The sequence below is a fragment of the Pan troglodytes genome, chromosome 9 (assembly GCF_028858775.2).
Source record: "Pan troglodytes isolate AG18354 chromosome 9, NHGRI_mPanTro3-v2.0_pri, whole genome shotgun sequence".
In the NCBI taxonomy this organism is placed as follows: domain Eukaryota; kingdom Metazoa; phylum Chordata; class Mammalia; order Primates; family Hominidae; genus Pan; species Pan troglodytes.
In genome coordinates, this window is record NC_072407.2 from 63,158,512 (window position 1) to 63,176,236 (window position 17,725).

The 17,725-nt window shown below is 49.5% G+C and overlaps 1 protein-coding gene and 2 long non-coding RNA genes across 5 annotated transcripts; 2 read left to right on the forward strand and 1 right to left on the reverse strand.

Annotated features, from left to right (window-relative positions):
- Window positions 1-3: 3 nt before the first annotated feature.
- LOC134807350 (uncharacterized) lies at window positions 4-3,524 on the forward strand. Its single transcript, XR_010147560.1, has 2 exons — window positions 4-648; window positions 2,782-3,524. It is a non-coding gene; the product is annotated as an uncharacterized LOC134807350 (long non-coding RNA).
- Window positions 3,525-6,513: 2,989 nt separating this feature from the next.
- Window positions 6,514-7,333, reverse strand: LOC107967098 (uncharacterized). The gene is made up of 2 exons (XR_001707308.3): window positions 7,243-7,333; window positions 6,514-6,825 (listed from the first exon to the last, which is right to left on the reverse strand). It is a non-coding gene; the product is annotated as an uncharacterized LOC107967098 (long non-coding RNA).
- TMEM109 (transmembrane protein 109) lies at window positions 7,245-16,770 on the forward strand. 3 transcript variants are annotated; one of them, XM_063784122.1, is made up of 5 exons: window positions 7,814-7,860; window positions 8,417-8,474; window positions 13,015-13,259; window positions 14,214-14,316; window positions 15,102-16,770. In XM_063784122.1, exons 3-5 carry the CDS (start codon window positions 13,023-13,025, stop codon window positions 15,491-15,493), a joined length of 732 nt encoding a protein of 243 aa, XP_063640192.1. In that variant the 5' UTR covers window positions 7,814-7,860; window positions 8,417-8,474; window positions 13,015-13,022; the 3' UTR covers window positions 15,494-16,770. The 3 variants fall into 3 exon arrangements, with proteins under 3 accessions (XP_001143477.1, XP_063640192.1, XP_016776471.1); XM_001143477.7 differs by lacking the exons at window positions 7,814-7,860; window positions 8,417-8,474 and adding an exon at window positions 7,245-7,616; XM_016920982.3 differs by having other exon boundaries at window positions 7,830-8,474.
- Window positions 16,771-17,725: the final 955 nt, after the last annotated feature.

Consider the following 17,725-nt stretch of genomic DNA (forward strand, 5'->3'; position numbering starts at 1 on the left):
TCCGGATTGACTCGGCTCGTTCCGTAAAGCGCCGGAGGATTGGCGGGGGCGTCGGGAGAGAGGAGGCTCGAAACTACATTTCCCATGACGCAGTGAGAATTTAAAACCAAAACAATTGGACAGCACTTGTTTTGACAACTGTGCGGCACTGTGCCACGGGACCCTGGTCTTTGAAACCTTGGCGTGCGCGAGAATTTCCCAGTGAGTTTGTTAAAATGCAGATTCCTCGGGTCTGCGTAGACAGACTGTGCCCCACGCTTTTCTAAGTCAGTTGTTTCTCGGGCTACCCTTTAAGAGACACTGCTGGATGGCCTGGTGAAGAAAATACAGAAACAGATGGGTACAAGAACTAAGAAAACGGCTAAGAAAGTGTTTTGGTCCTGACTACTACCATTTCGCTCTGTGATTTGGGGCAATTCACATTGGCTTCCCTGCCCTTTCTTCTTTGTCAAAAGACAAAATCACAACAAATTTAGTTTAAAGATTTTTTTTTCTTAAGAGACGGACTCTGGCAATGTTGCCCAGGCTGGAAGGCAGTGGCTATTCACAGGTGCGGTCATAGCAATCATGGCTATCACAGGTGCATCCTGGAACTCCTGGCCTCAAGTGATCCTTCTGCCTCAGCCTCCGGAGTAGCTGGGACTTAAGGTGCGATTCTATAGAATTGGGCAGTGCCTCATACTATAAAATATAATGGTTGTTCCAATGAGCTGAACAGGAGAACTTGGTTTTATAGACAGAAAAGGACTGAGGAAAACAGGAACAGAGAACAAAAAGCGGATTGGTCATTTTGTAATTTCAAAATTACTTTTCTTGTAAAGGTTAAAGTGGAGGGGACTTATCATGCCACCTAAAACTTGCCTGTTTGGGAATTTAGCTCCCCCCTACACACACACACACACACACACACACACACACTCAGAAGGTCGTAAAGATCTTTGTTTCAGCTTGTTGGCGTGGAGCTTCAGCAGGACTAACTCTTTTTAGCTTGGTCTGTTAGGCCTAGCAGAAGAGCTCAGTCCAAACCAATGGCCTCCTATAAATTTCTTTATTTTGTATTTTGGATTTTGTATTTTCTATTTCTCTTCCAGCTCAGATAGTGTATGATTCTTTGTGGATATCTGTAAGATAAGATACTCTCAGGAATCATGCAAAAGACGTGGTGTGGACTGTAAGGTATCAAGACAAAAGGGCAGGATGAACAGGATGTGAGTGAGAGGGACTTTGACAGGTGGGCAGTATTCAGAGGAGAAGGAGAACGAAAGGCATTCCGGAAGAAGAAACAACGTAAGCAAAAGCTTGGAGAGAAAAATAAAAGTTACAGGTACAAAAGGCAATATGGCATAGTGGCCAAGAGCATGGACTCTGAAGTCAGACTGTGTGCTCAAATCCTAGCACCACTCAGGTGATTGGCAGTATGAACTTCTCTATGCCTTAGTTTCCTCATCTGTAAAACAGAGGGAGTGATGACAAGGGTAGAACTAACTCACTGAACTCTTATGAAGAGTTAATATTGCAAAAGGGCATCTCATCTCTGTCTTGCACCAACAAAGTAGCTTCCCACTTGTTCCTTGCTTCCAGCCTGGCCTCCTCCTCCTAATCTACTTTCCACAGAGCAGACAGTGATCCACTTTGAACGAAATATCTATTCATGTTATTCCCCAGGCATTTCATTCATCCAACAAATATTGATTGGGTGCTTCCTATGTGCCAAGCCCTATTCTAAAAACTGGAGATAGAAAAGGTCAACAAGAAAGACACAGTTTCTGCTGTCTTGGAGCTTACACTCTACTGTGGGTGGTGGGAGCACAGAGACAATCAACACTTAAGAAGAAAATTCCTGAGTAGTAAGTGCTATGAATACAACAAATCAGAGCAAGGTAGACAGAGGTGCTGGGGATTGGAGGAACGGCTACTTGAGGCAGGGCACTTAGAGAGTGCATCACTGAGGAGCTGATTTTTTTGCTGAGAACTGAATGAGGGTATGGAGCAAAAAAGTTTCTCCTCTGCCCTCTAAAGATTTGCTGAAATTAACTGACAATCGACAGAATAACAGGAGAAAAGGCATACAAGTGTATTAGTGTGTGAGTGTGCACAGGAGTAATACAAAATATGAGGCTCAAAGAAGGAACAGGTGGCTGATGCTTACTTAAATGGCACCCAGGAAAGACGGAGATGGGGGAAATGTAGGCAATTTTGAGGGCTAGCAAATAATTTTTAGGGAGGGCTAGCAAATAATTTTTAGGGGAAATGAATGAGCCCCAAGAACAGACAATGTCTTGGGACAAAGTTCTTATGAGCTCCGGAGGAGGTGGCAACAAATTGTGGGAAGGTGAGGGGCAGAACTCCATTGTGAACAAAGGTTGTCTTATTATGCACATAAGGTCTCTCAGGTAATCTGTTAGAGCTCCCATCAGAAGAATAGATTAAAAGTCTCTCTAGGTGTAGTGGTGAGTTGGTGACTTTTAGTTTTTATTCTTCTCCAGTGGTTAATCTTTCCTGGTTATTTGATGAGTTTCCTGTGGAGGGAGATTTGAGACAATTGCATTTCTTCTGAAAGAAATTTTCTCAGTCAGATAAGGGAACTTATAGAGAGAGCTTCTCCCTGTACTTAGGGTGGGGATCAGGGGGCAAGAGAAGGTTAGAAAGTCCTTGGTTCTAAGGCAGCTTCTAAGACCTTCCCATTTCTTTTCATTCAAAAGTGCTCAGCATGCTGTAACCTCAGGACCAATCCAAACTGGGCCTACTCTTTTGATAACAGAATGTCATGTTCTCTTGTAGGTATGACAGAGCCAAAACTCCAAGTCATGTCAGTAGGGCATGCCCAATAGAAAATGCTTTGACATCTAACAACACCCAGAACCAATGATTCCTCCCTGTGGTACCAAGAAGACCTAGACATGATCGGAACCTAAATGCTGGAACTCTTTCGGGAGCAAAGGGTCTGTTGACCAGAAAGATCCAGGGCTAAAATCCACCTCAACATACCTGTGTAGTCAAATTTGACACCCTCCAATCAGACCCTGCCAAGCTGGGTCTTATACGTTTCCTTGCCATCTGTATTAGTCTGTTTTCACGCTGCTGATAAAGACATACCTGAGACTGGACAATTTACAAAAGAGGTTTAATTGGACTTACAGTTCCACGTGGCTGGGGAAACCTCACAATCATGGCAGAAGGCAAGGAGGAGCAAGTCACATCTTACATGGATGGCAGCAGGCAAAAACAAAGAGCTTGTACAGGGAAACTCCTGTTTCTCAAAACCATCAGACCTCATGAGACTTATTCACTATCACAAGAACAGCACAAGAAAGACCTGCCCCTATGATTCAATTATCTCCCACTGGGTCCCTCCCACAACATGTGAGAATTCAAGATGAGATTTGGGTGGGGACACAGCCAAACCATATCACCCTCTGACCCCTTAAATCTTGCCCCAGACCCCAAATTAGGAGACAGATGTGAGCCATGCCTCCAGTCTCCTTGCTGGGTGGCCCTGCAATAAAGCCTTTCTGTTCTCAAAAGCTGGTACCATACTATTGGCTTCTATGTGCATCAGGCAGTGAGCCTATTTGCTCAGAAACAATACTAAAGCACCATACTTTGGGGTATCATTCTCTGAGCCCCAACCAGGGGTCATTCCTGAGGCCATGAATGAGGGGGAGAGTTTCTGGCTGAGGAAACTTGCCCGTAAGTCTTGCACCATCTGGCCCATGCTGACCATCACAGTCTCACTTTATCTTCTTTCCAGCCACATTGGCCTTTCAGTTCCTCAAACATACCCACGTTGGCTGGTTTCAGAACTTCTGCCTGGATCACTGTCCTCTCCCCCCTCCCTCTTCCCCCTCCTGTCTCAAACCCTCCAATGTAAACTTCAGTCTCACCTTAAATGTCACTTCCTCTGGAGCCCTTTTCATGGTCCCTGGTTTAAATTTAGTCCATACAGCAAACTGTGATTGTCCTCCAAACCACTTCAAAGAACTGTAATCATTTATCTATTTATAAGTATCTGATGTCTGGGTTCTTCACTAGACTGTAAACTTCATGATGGCAGGAACCATAATTGTTCTGGTTACTCTTGCTCTCAAGAGTGTAAGAGTGCCACATCGTGCCTGGCACGTAGCAGGAACTTTATGATGATTGTTGGTTGGAAGACAGGTTGCCTGACAGGCCAGTCATCTCAACTACTGTACTTGGATGTGTGGTTGGAAATAAAATGGATCCGTTTAGGAGAGGCCTTGAACCCAAGGTGGTAAAACTTGGGTGGTGATTGGGCTGGCAGCACAACAGCATGTGTTTGCATTTGAGCTATGGAGTGATAACCATACTTTCAGAAGTTTCCTCTGGAAGACACTTACTGGATGGGTTGGAGTGGGACAGACTAGAAGGAGGGAGACTCAGTAATTAATTGTTGAACCAATCTTTATTGAGTACCCATAGCGTGTCAGCCTGGCATGATACTAGGTGTTGGTAGTATCACAATGAGCAAAACCAGAGGTGTCCCTCTACTGGGGAGTTTATGGCTATGATAGCAGGATGCAGGAAAAAGGAAGTCCCGTCAAGGCTTTTCCGTTTCATAAGCCAGCCCACAGGGAATAGAAAAAATTCAGGGCACTTGGTTTCAGAGAAACAGGGAGAGTTAAGGGAAAAGAGATATATGCATTGGTGCTGGTGGGTCCCTGAGGAAGGAACTCTATGTCTTGTTCCCCCCAGACCAAAGCTGCTGTTGCTGCCTGGGGAGCATGGGGACACACTGGCCAAAGACCCAGAAGAAGCTTAATTTCCCAGGTATCTTCAGTAGCAATCTGTGTGGATAAGTGACAGAAGATTAGTCAGGGAGAAGTTGCCAGCTTAAACAACTCACACTGATAATTAGATGAATTTTCTTTTTTTCTTTTTTTTTACATGGAGTCTCACTCACTGTCACCCGGCTGGAAAGCAGTGGCGTGATCTTGGCTCACTGCAACCTCTGCCTTCTGGATTTAAGTGATTCTCCTGCCTCAGCCTCCTGAGTAGGGATTACAGCACACACCACCACACCCGGCTAGTTTTGTTTGGTATTTTTAGAGAGACAGGGTTTCATCATTTTGGCCAGGCTGGACTTGAACTCTTTCACCTCAAGTGATCCCTCTGCCTCAGTCTCCCAAAGTGCTGGGATTACAGGCGTGAGCCACTGCCCCCGGCCAGGATTAGATAAATTTTCTCCCCCAACTTTGGCCCTATATTCATTTTCCAAAAGGTGTCTATGACCTGAAAATCAAGGATGGGAAGAACCCTGAACTGTCTGAGACTGTTCCTACTACCCACATGGAAAAGAGAGTTGAAAAGAAATTAATTTGTCATAGAAAAAAAAAAAAAGGTTAAATTTCTTTCCCAGGAAAGTCTGTGACCTGAGATTATTAATGTTACACATCAGAAAGGATCGCACAAGCAAATGTAAAATTGAAACTGTTAGAAAAGCTGGAAGGTGAGGTTTAGGATGCTACCAGAGCCTGTCCTGGAAGAAGGACTCTTAGCTGAGGGGCAGGAAGTGACAAGAGCTCAGATGAAGATGGATGTGTCTGAGGAACATCTGATGGAAAGAAACAACTGGGTGAGGTGACAGATTGGGAGCCTACAGAGTGTGTACTCTGGGAGGAAGGCAGAACTGGAAGGCTGAATGGTTGGGGGTGGGAGGGAAGAGTTACGTTTTAGAGGGCTGAGTTTGAGAAACAAGTTTTAACATCAAAAGGAAGCTCTCCTATGACAGCTCTTGATGGTGATAAAAACATTCAGTCAGCAACCTGGATTTTTTTTTTTTTTTAATGTTCATGCTTGTTGCTTCCTTGAAACTTCACACCTACTGTGAAGTGGTATTTTTAGGTCCTTTATAGTTCTTGAACGTCAAGCAATGAAGGCCCAGAGAAATGAAGCTGTGTGCTCAGGATCACACGACAGGCAAGAGATCACCTCATTCTGAAGCCCTGTTCATTCTCCTTCACGGTGCTGCTGAAGCAGGATATTGCCCTGACCCTTCACAGGACTCACAACAGGGGTGCCCCCTTTACTCAGCCCGCTGCTCTCAACTCCTCATGGGAGGGAGTACGCAAGTGAACAAGGCGGGAACTGGAGTGCACAAGCGCTGGAACAAGCCAGCCGTTTTTCAGCACCAGTGGGATCACACTCCACTCACTCAAGATTCACCGCGTTCCACCCCTCATAGGAGGGAGCATGCAGGTGAGTGGGTGCAGGAGCCAGAGCGTGCGCTTTTGGGCACCGGCAGGAGCGAACTCCGTGCAGGCCCCGGGGCAGTGTCCAGGCAGAGTGCCTGAGGCTCCTGAAGCCCGAGAGGGCATGTTACAGTGCTCTTTTGGCTCTGTCGTCCGTGGACAGCTTAAGTGTTAACAGCTCCGTGGGCCCGCGGTTGCCCTCCACCAGCAAGGGCAGAGGGCCAGCGTGACAGCTTTTGTATCCGCACTCGTGGCTCCCGAGCTCTTGTCCAGCGTCCAGGAAAAATAAAGTTGCACGAACAAATTAAAGGACAAATGCCTGGGATTTTATTGCTGATCAAAGTGGATTTCAGAGGGAAGGTGAGCTGAAAAGAGGGGGATGGGACAGGCCGGTATGTAGTCTTCCCTTGAAGTCCAGCTATCTCCAGCCAGATTCGTCTCAGAAGTTACGCCTTAAGCTGTCCCTCTGAAGACAAGCTGCTTCTCTCTGACATCCAGCCATGGTCGTCCCCTCATCCAGCTGCTTCTCCTCTCTGCCAGATGAGTCTGGGGTCTTTCTAGGCACAGGATGAGGCAGGGCAGAGCCATGGGTGGCTTAGGAAAAGGCAACATTGAACTGGAAAAACATGGATAGAAGTTCTCACTTTGGGCCATGGTTTCAGGCTTTTTGGCTTGAGGGTGGGGTTTCACCAGGGACCCGCTCTTTTCTACCTAGCATTTATCTGCCTCCTGTCCCTATGCACTGCTTTTGTGGCAGAAAAAGGAGAGTGGGAGTTGGTTCCTCTCTTTCTCTAAAATTCTGAGCTAACATTTGGGAGCCGTCTACAGTATTCAGGTATGAATTTTCTCTCTGGGGGAGCGCATTCGTTTTCCTAGAGCAGTGTGCTTTTAATTGCTCCTTTAATACCTTTCTCTTTTGTGCCTTTTTAGCGCGAAAAGTGTATGGGAAGACTAGGTGCTCGTTAGCGGCTCGGTTAGAACTACATTGCCCACAATGCCCCAGGGAACATTTGTAGCTCGAGAACTACATTACCCAAAATGCCGAGTGGTGGCAAGAGGAGGATTAGCTTCCACTCCGATTTCAAAGATCCAGTTTACCCACTCTACAGCCCAGATATAGTCACTTATTTCCCCTTTCCAGCCAGAGACTTCCGTTCCCTGCTGGAACTTCCGATCCCATTCTTCTCTCGGTGGGAATGCTTGTGGGGGTAAAAAGAAACGCAATAGATAAAGCGGGGCGCATGCGCTCCCGGCACAGGCTTCGATTGTGAGGAAGGCCGGCTAGTCTCCGAGCTCATCCCGCCTTGCGCATGCGGAGAAGGTAAACCAACGCCCCGAGTTGAGGCGCGGGTTTGGTGGCGCGTTTCAGCGAAGTCGCACGTGAAGGATAGCAGTGGCCTGAGAAAGGTGAGTGCGGGCCGAGGTCGGAATGCGGGGCAGCGCACGGGAAGGGGAGACAGCAGCCGCTGCAGGCGGTACCAGGCGGAGCCGCGAGGCCTGGGGAGTCCGAGTGGGGAGGGGTCCGCGCGCCCAGCGGGCGAAACAAACCGGGGACCCGGATCCTCGTTGCTATGCAACCGGGGGCGTCGTTTCCAGGCAATCCGGGAGGCGCACGTTTCCGGGGAGAAGAGGGTTGCGGCGAGGTTCCGAGGTCCGGCAGAGGTGGAGCGGCTCCCGGGCATGGGGACCAGGCCAGCGCCAAGCCCGAGCCCCCGAACCCCGGCCCACGGCCCAGCCTCCTGCAGCCTCGGCTCGAGCCCTTCGGGGGGCCCCAAACTCATGGGTCGCGCCACGTTCCTTGCCAGCGACGCTACCCCTCAGCGCTTGGCAGGGGACGCGCCGTTCGAAATAGCACATGCCACTGACACCCTGTCTCCGGGAGGCTGCGCCCTGGTTAGGGCGCGGAGCGGCAGGGAAGCTGCCCCTTTGCCGTCGCCCTGCCCCCAAACAGTTGCTGGGCAGCAGCTGTCAGGGGTTTAGTGGGAGCTGCCCCCAACCTGCCAGGGCGCTGACTTCATTCTCTGCAGTGTTTAGGACCTTCCTTTAGACTCAGCTGTGCTTCTCGTGTGGCTGCTGTATATTTGGATCTACTATTAAAATAACCTCCCTCCTCACCTCTCCATGGCTTTCTCGTTCGACCCTCACGGTTTCTTGGCAGGTTGCTAATATTCATTTAATAAACATTTATTAGTCATCTTTCCTACTAGGCGCTGGGGATTCCAACATGTCAAGTCTAACCGGGAGTCGCTCGGTCTACTGAGGAAGGCAGGTTGATAAACTGCTAAATTATGCTACGATATATAGTCAGTGGTAATGTGTGTGCTGCAACATTTCTATAGATGTTTAGTTTACAAAGCGCTTGCTGCAGAAATATCTTAACTCCTTACAGCAACTCTTCACCTGGCTTCACTCCCTTTTACGTTTGTGGAGACTGCAACTCAGGCAGGTTAAGTAACAGGCGTAAGGTAGTAGCTTCTAGTCCGTGGCACACTTGAGCCTGGGACGGAAGTCAGGGGTCCTTTGTACACTGCTGCACTTTTGAAGCTTTGCTTAGACTTTTCCCTGAGCTGCTGGCTATGCATCCGAAATTCCTGGGGAGCTTTGCAAAACAAAGGGCTGAGTCCCTCTCTGGAAGAGTCTGAGTGAGTAGCCCTGGGTGGGGCAGACGTCCTTGTTTAACAGGCTGCACAGGCAGTTCCGATGGGCAGCCAAAGTTGAGAACCGCCGCTCCTTAGGGGCAGCTATAAGCAGTGGCGGGACAGTCAGAGCCGGTAGAGGGCACTTTTTGCCGCCCCTCCTGCCACCTGGCGATTCATAGCATGAAATGAAACTAACAAAAGGAAAGAGAAGAGGAGGAAGGAGCCTTGATTGGGGGGGGGGGGGGGGGCGCGAAATGCCCCATCCTACCCTTGTAGCAAACCACAGCTAAACATAAGCAGTGGCGCCTTCTCACTAACACAATAAGTAAAGCTGTTTCCCCAGCCAGGCTGGGCTCTCCAGACCCACCTGAGCAATATTGCAGCTGCCGAACAGAAGTGGCAGCTTTTGTCTCCCACCTTTTGCTGTCCTCTCATACCTCTTGGTACAAAACCATGGCCTGTAAGCCCAGAAGGCAGATGGTCTCCTGGTATGTGTTCCCTCGGAGGAGTCTGGATGTCCTTCCACTTTGAGCTTGTTGGTGAACTTCAGCTCCATGAGGGCAGGGACTATGTCCACTATCAAGGCAGCATGCGGGTATGGGACAAGCAAAAAGGCAAGATTGAGATCCTGGGTACTGGAGTCAAGTCCCAGCTCTGCTGTGTGATCTTGGATAAGTCACTCACCCTCTCTAAGCCATACTTTTCTGAGTAAGATGAAGAGGGTAATAATACCTTAAAAGATTGTTGTTAGAGTTAAATGAAGTGATGAAACAATAAGCACTCTGTGAATTATAAAGCACCACACAAAAATTATTATAACATATGTATATGTATAGATATGTATAACATTTGTATTATTATGAGTTGTTAATTGAGTGCCTATTATTTGTCTGAGGCCAGGCATTGCAGAAGGTGAAGAAGTTTTAAGACATGCTTCCTCCTCTCAGAGGCTGAGACTGTTTCCATGCCTTTAGTAAAACTATTTGATTAGGCCAAAGTGAGGAGGCCTAATAGCAGTGAGTCCATACTGCCTGAGATTCACCTGGAAAAAAATGAGAAGGAATCCTATTAAAGAAAACAATTTGAAAAAGCAGACCAGCCAGCCAATCTCTGCACTCATTATCTCTAAAGGATACACTACACAATCCTGTTAGGTTTGGTATCTGGTGCACTTCAGAACATCAGTCTGCATGACGATGCCAGCCTCACTGCAGAGGGCTTATTTCAAGGTCTCCTAACTCCCCTTAACTGGGGCAGACAGCCACTGGAGAGTTGGGGCTGGCACAGAACTAGGCAGGCTGCTGTGGGAGGAGCAGCTTATGGCACCCTGACCTCCTAGGGCTGAGGAAACGATATTTGATCCCTCCTGGTGGAGGTCCTTGGATAAAGGATCCAACCCAAGATAGCAACGCTGCTCTTTTAAGTCCCCAACATGGTTATGACCCAGATAGCTCAGGAACTCACCTGTGCTTTCCTCATCTGCGACCACTGGCAGGCAGGAACCATCTGGTTCTTGATTTGTGCCAAAGACAGTAGAAGGCTTTTCCAGCCTGAGGGCCTTCTACATGAATTGCATGTTTTTCAGCCTTGCTTGACCCTCCAGGCTTCTGGAAGGGCTTAGAGCAGCTGTTTCTGGACCAAAAAGTACCCTAAATGTAGTATTTTTAGAACCCTTTCCTAGACTCTCCTCCTTCCCTCTAAGCAAGACTAGGACATCATTCTCTTCCTTCTCCATCCCTCATGGCTCTGGATTTATTGTCAACTCCCTGAGTGCCTGTGTAACTGCAAAAAGTTCAAAAACCTGACTGCTCCTACCTCAGGGGCATGGCTTAGCCTCTGATCATCAGGTCTGAATCATGAAAACTCCTGGAGCTACAGGTTCATTTCTGAACCTGGAGGGGAACAGGGAATTTGCTGGCGCTGTCTGACATTTCTCAAGCACAGTGGCAAGTAGAAGTTGAACTTGTGTACTTTTTCTTGGCTGATCCTTACCTGCTTCAATGAGTTGGCACTTGTTGGGTCTTAACTTGTCTGTGGCATTGTGTTACAAGACCAGAGCACAAAGCACAAAGTTGTTAGGTAATTTTCACCAGTAATTCACTGAGATGATTGGTAGATGCCAAGTTTATTTTAACTCATGAATAATCTGTTGTGTGACTTTTTTTTTTTAAGCGTCTTGCTCTCTTGCCCAGGATAGGATACAGTGGCATGATCATAGCTCACTGCAGCCGTGACCTCCTGGGCTCAAGTGATCCTCCCCCCTCAGCCTCCCAAATAGCTGGGAGTACAGGCACGCACCACCACACCTGACTAATTTATTTATTTATATTTATTTTGTAGAGACAGGGTCTCCTATGTTGCCCAGGCTGCTCCCAAACTCCTGGGCTCAAGCAATCCTCCCACCTCGGCCTCCCAAAGTGTTGGGATTACAGGAATGAGCCACTGTGCCTGGCCTGTATGACTTTCTAAATCACTTCTGAGACTTAGTTGGAGACAGTACAGCAGAGTTGTTGTGTGTGAGGGGTCCAATGTCAGAAGTACCTGCATTCAAATGCTGATTTCCCCAGTTAATACTTAACCTGCCTCAATTACTTCAGTAAAATGGGGGATAATAGCAACACCTACCCGATGGGCTGTTGTGACAGTTAAATGAGCGAGGTGGTGCATGGCAAGACCTAGCTGAATGTTAGCTTTTTATTAATAGTATTTCTTTAAAGGTTGTTCATTATACCCTTGCTCACTGTCCTCGTCCATTTTCTGCTTGCTATAACAGAATACCACTGCCTGCGTAGTTTATAATGAACAGAAATTCATTAGGGTCACATGTCCAGAGGCTGGGAAGTCTAAGGGCATGGCGCTGGCATCTGGCAAGGGTCATCCTATGGCAGAAGGCAGAACCCAGCACATGAGACAGAGACAGGAAATCAGGCCAAAGTCATCCTTTTTATCAGGAGCTGCATTCCTGGGATAACTAATCCACTCCCAAGATAACGGCATTAATCCATTCACGAGGGCTGAACCCTCATAACCTAATCACCTCTTAAAGGTCCCACCTTTTAATACCATCATCATGGCAATTAAATTTCTTTCTTTTTTTTTTTTTTGGTGAAGGGGTCAAACTATTTTACTGAGGGGAATGGGGTGTCAAAGAAGTACTTAGGACCATGAGATCCAACATCCTTGGCTGGACTGGGAGCTCCCAGGCTCTGCAGGAGGTGCAAGAACAGTTAAATTTCAACATGAGTTTTGCTCTTCAAACCATAGCACCTCCATTGGGGGTAGGGAGGTGAGGTCACTCTGTATCAGTGGTTCTCAACTTCATGCAGTGGAACTGCCTAGGGAGCTTTTGCAGATCCAAGGCTAGGCCACACCCAGACAATGATATCAGAACCTCTGGGCTGGGGACACAGACATCAGTACTTGGGAAGCTTCCACGTGATTCCAGTGAGCAGCCATGGTTGAGACCCACAGTATAACTTGACTCCTAATGAAGATAGGTGGAAGCAGAAGCTTGGGTTCAAATCCTGGCCTTTCTGTGTAGCCCAGTGACCATGGGAAAATGCTTAACTTCTGAGTCGCAGTTTCTTCTCGTCTGTACCAGTAGGGGCGAGGAGGATAAAAGCCACCTCACATGATGGTCCTGCAGAGAAGATGACATATGTGCAGTTATTCTTGTTTGAGCACATAACTGAGCACTTTCTTTATACCATTATATGGCAGTAATCCTACTTGTGTGCTATTTTTAAGTTGTTTTTTATACCAGCTGTATCTTAAGTAGACTATAAGCTCCTTGGGACTTATAGAGTCTTATAATACTTTTATGCCTATAGCACCTAAGATACAGGGACAGGCCTTCAGATTTTTAGAACTGGCACAAACCTTAGAGAGATCTTCTCGCCAACTCTAAAGTGTTGAATAATACTTGCTGGTTAATTAATATGCAAGTGGTAAAGAATGTGAAAGAGGAACCTGTGAGTCAGATGGTTGTGCCCAGCTTCAGTTGGAAGTCCCAGTCCTTCCTCTCCCAGCTAACAGCACTTTCTTTCCAGGGTTAGTTTGGTGCTTGCTTGGGGTAGGGGTGGAGAAGGATGTTGGGATAATCAGAGCTGAGAGGGTGAGTGTGTCTACCATGGCACTCAGCTCACACTGTGCTTCTCTCCTGGCAGACCCAGTCATGGCAGCCTCCAGCATCAGTTCACCATGGGGAAAGCATGTGTTCAAAGCCATCCTGATGGTCCTAGTGGCCCTTATCCTCCTCCACTCAGCATTGGCCCAGTCCCATCGAGACTTTGCACCACCAGGCCAACAGAAGAGAGAAGCCCCAGTTGATGTCTTGACCCAGATAGGTCGATCTGTGCGAGGGACACTGGATGCCTGGATTGGGCCAGAGACCATGCACCTGGTGTCAGAGGTAAGGAAGGTAGTCCCTGTGTGACTACACACATTAAGGAAAAATAAAAGAAGAAAGGTTGGTAATGGCCACCTCATCTTAGTTCCACATCCTCTCTGGTGCAGAGAGCCCCAAATTCCACAAAAAGAAGCCACACAGCACTTGTCTTTGAATTCCTCGTTATTTGATTCCTGTCCTAGGGCCTTTTAGCTCCACCCCTATCCTTTCCTGGCTCCTGCCCTTTCCTTGCCAGAAAGGCTGGGAAATGAGCCATCTTTATAAGCCCATGTTACTGGGTGACTGTAGAGTCTCACTTTGGTCTAAATCTGACCTAGAATCTCGAAATGGCAAAATATCAAGTCCTGAATCCATTCCTTCACCTGCAGAAGTGGGTTGAGCTTATTGGGAGCCTAAGGCAGGGTTATCTTTTTTACCTGGTGGCATCCCAAGCATGGTATCACATACTTTTGATAGGCTGGACTGAAGGGCTAAGACAATCATTTATTAAATCCATAATATAGTATAGTTGATAGACTCCTTTTTCACTGGAACATCCTATCCCTTTACAGATGTTCTCCACGCACCTTCATGACTCCCTGGACAGCTAGCAGGCCTCCAGTTTTATAGGGTGACTACTAAAAGTATTTGATTGTCTCCGTCATTCACACACAAGTACACCTACTACTCCCTCCAAAGTATCCCAGCAAAGCAGTTAAATTATGTCCCAGATGCCCTAGTTTCCAGTTCAGGAAGGAGAGACAGCCTGTTGGCCATCCCTGTAGACTAGAAGGTGGATGTGGAAGGGACCCCTCAGCCAGGCCCAAGGCCCCTACCCTCTGACCCAGGCCTGTCACCACTGGGTGAGAAACAGGTCTGAGACATTCCTGCAGTTCTTGCCTGGACAGTGGTGATCAGGCGTGAAGGCGAGGACCGTTGTTCATTATGAACTCATCTCGCTCCGTGCTCTTTCCACAGTCTTCGTCCCAAGTGTTGTGGGCCATCTCATCAGCCATTTCTGTGGCCTTCTTTGCTCTGTCTGGGATCGCCGCACAGCTGCTGAATGCCTTGGGACTAGCTGGTGAGTGTTCGAGCGCTGGGTAGTCAGCCAGAGCTTTGCCTGTACTTTCCTACTTGTGGGAGTTCATCTTTGTCAGGGTCTAGCCTTTTCCCCAAGCTGCTTAACCCTTCCCAGGATTCTGCAGAGACATGGCCAAAGAGCAAGCCAAGAACTACCATGGCCAGGTGTGGTGGCTCCCGCCTGTAATCCCAGCACTTTGGGAGGTCAAGGCAGGAGGGTCACTTGAGGCCAGAAGTTTGAGACCAGCCTGGGCAATATAATGAGACCTCGTCTCTATAAAAAATTAGCCAAGCATGGTGGTGTGTGTCTGTTGTCCCAGCTACTTGGGAGCTGAGGTGGGAGGATCGCTTGAGCCCAGGAGGTAGAGGTTGCAGTGAGCCGGGATCATGCCACTGCACTCCAGCCTCGGCGATGGAGCAAAACCCTGTCCCACCCAGACCCCCTAAAAAAGAACTTCCGCCACCACGTGCCAGTTGTTCACTTCCTATCAGGCATCGTGCTGAGCTGTAGTATCTCATTTAATTGCCAGCCACAGTACAGGGAGGCAGTAGAATTGTTCCCATTTAGTAAATGAAACTGCAGCTCAACAGAAGCAAGTAATCTACTCCAGGCCTCACAGCCAGCAAGAAACAGAGCTGAGATTCCAACCCATATCACTCTGAGTCTGCGAGAACAGCTTATTCCTTTGCAATGTGCCTAGCACCTCCCACCCTTTTAGCTCTTGCCCTGCTCTCCCCTCACCACTTCTCCAGGTTGGCTGACTCTGTGACTCTCTTGGCTTCCAGGTGATTACCTCGCCCAGGGCCTGAAGCTCAGCCCTGGCCAGGTCCAGACCTTCCTGCTGTGGGGAGCAGGGGCCCTGGTCGTCTACTGGCTGCTGTCTCTGCTCCTCGGCTTGGTCTTGGCCTTGCTGGGGCGGATCCTGTGGGGCCTGAAGCTTGTCATCTTCCTGGCCGGCTTCGTGGCCCTGATGAGGTCGGTGCCCGACCCTTCCACCCGGGCCCTGCTACTCCTGGGCTTGCTGATCCTCTACGCCCTGCTGAGCCGGCTCACTGGCTCCCGAGCCTCTGGGGCCCAACTCGAGGCCAAGGTGCGAGGGCTGGAACGCCAGGTGGAGGAGCTGCGCTGGCGCCAGAGGCGAGCGGCCAAGGGGGCCCGCAGTGTGGAGGAGGAGTGAGCCGGATGCCCCACACACCGCCAGTGTCATACCAAAGAGCTGAGCTGCTTCGGGGCCATGCAGCCCTCCTGCCAGCCCCCTGCCCTTTTCTTGCCCTGTCTCTGAACCTTCAGAACATTGATCCTTGCCGCAGCCCCACTAGCCAAGAGAAACAGAGAAAGACCATTCCTCCTGCCTGTCCTTGCGGCCCTGTCTTCTGAGGTTCTCTGTCTGGGGTTGGCTCTCTTAACCCTTTCTCTGCTCCCAGCCTGCCTCACCAGGGAAGGTTGGAGGGGCCTCCCTCTGGCTTCTGCATCTGTGCCAGCAAACATCACTGCCGTTGGTCTCTCATGACTTAACTGGCTTCCCTCTGCTGCTGCCTTGGCTTCCTCCTAATGCTCGTGCTCTCCTGTCCTTCTGAAGTTGCTCCTTGGCCAAATCTCCAGCTCCCTTCTTGTTTTCCTCATCCTCCTACCCTGTACTCCCACCAAACCATGGTCCTTTAAGGCACGCTCCTGTCCTCCTCATTGCCCAGCAGTAGGGAGGGGCAGGGGTAAGGGGACCTGAGGATAAAGGGTGGGGAAACAGGGTCCCCTGAGGCCTGTGGGGGCTGCAGGGGAGGAGGATGTACCTTGTGTCTCTTTCAAGTGCCTTAATCCGAGCCAGCAGGGCCTTCTGCTTGCCTGCTGCCATACTGTATGTAGGAAAGTGCTCTGTGGCTGCTTTGTGGCAAGAAAAGAGCAGTCACTCTCAGAATCTTGATTCCCCATCAGCCAAAGCAAAAGATGGCTGCTGCTTTGTAGGCATGTGCCTGCAAGTGGGACCTTGCTGGGCATTATATGCCCTGTGGGGGTTTCAGAGACCCTGAAAGAGGAGGGAGGACCCGCCTCCTTGTCTGCACAACTGCATGCACTTCTCTCCCCATCGCTCCACAACCTGAAACCAAGAAGGAGTTGCTGACCAGCGCCCACCCCGGCAGCCCGGGAGGAACACAGGCAGCTCCTTTCCCTTCACGTGGTCTGCAGAGAGCAGGGTGAGCTGCCAGCTGCCCCTCTCCACCAGGGTACCCTGTCTTGGTGGTTAGGGCCACTTTTCCTTTGAGGCTGTAGTGGAGGTGGATGTCCTTCTCTGCCAGGCTTGGCACATGATGTGAAGAATAAATGCCCAATTCTTACTGTTCAGGTTTGATGTGGAATCACAGCTGCAGTGATATATATTTTTTATCAGTGCTTGGTTGGTTTTAAATAAAGTGCACGCTATTTTATTATCTTGTTCTGAATAAAATGTATTTACTCCAAGTCTGGATTGCTTCCATGTCTCCTCTACTGCTAAACCCATTTCTGTAGTGCAGCTCCGCCTCCCAATTTCTCCCTGTGGGGGCAGTGTGAAGCTGGCAGAGGGGAGAGCTGAAAAGGCAGGCTGGTACCAGGTACCCTTCCCTCCAGGAGCACAAGGAATTAGGAAAGCGTGCCCCCATTACAAAACGTAGGAACGACCGGCACTGCTGGAAATGCGTGTGCTTGCTGGGCAGAGGGGTCACCCCTTCCCTGCAGTGTGCTGAGGTGGGTGGGCAGCCTGGAGAAGACTTGCCTGCCCTCCCTTTCACCACCCACCTGAGGACTTTCCTGTGCCAAGGTTTCCAGTCGGCGCACAGGCTGGACCAATTTTGCGGAGGGCCTCAGACATAATTTTTTCTTTGTAAGCTGCCCAGGGCATGAGAGTGTGCAGCTGGGGCCCCTGCTCTGGGCCTCTCCCCAAACTGCCTGGTAGGCAACACTGGGTCAGGACCCTTGAGGCTGGCCTTCCCTCGGGAATGTTGGGCAACCCTCAACCCTCCTAAGCTCTGCAGGACGCTCCCCCAGGTGGAGCTGGTCAAGAGACTAGAGCTGCCTGCACCTAGAGCCCTTCCTCCACGGCGGTGGCCTAGCTCTGTCAGGGCAGGCTCAGGTGGTTGGCATCTGGCCCCGTTTGACCCCCTCCCTCCTTTCCTGTCCCTGCAGCTCCCGTCCCATGTGTCCCTGAATTCTGGTTCTGATTCAGGTGTCAGATGCCTTCACAAGTGAGCTGCTTGTGGGGGTGGGTGAGGCAGAGAAAGTGGCTTTTTCTTCCCTGATCAGAAGCTTCCGTGAGGGAGCCACACAGAACTCACCGAGTCCCTCCTGGCAGAGGCGGCCGTCCTCTGTTGCTTCCAGGGACGTGGCCCTCTTCCCGACCTCGGTCGCCTGAGCGCGCAGGGGTTGGGGATCCGTAGGG

Excerpts from the sequence above, each read along its gene's own strand:
- TMEM109 (XM_001143477.7), top strand. The coding sequence starts at position 13,023 with ATGGCAGCCTCCAGCATCAGTTCACCATGGGGAAAGCATGTGTTCAAA. Across the intron at positions 13,260-14,213 it reads CCATGCACCTGGTGTCAGAG|TCTTCGTCCCAAGTGTTGTG; the intron begins GTAAGGAAGGTA and ends CTCTTTCCACAG. Across the intron at positions 14,317-15,101 it reads GAATGCCTTGGGACTAGCTG|GTGATTACCTCGCCCAGGGC; the intron begins GTGAGTGTTCGA and ends CTTGGCTTCCAG.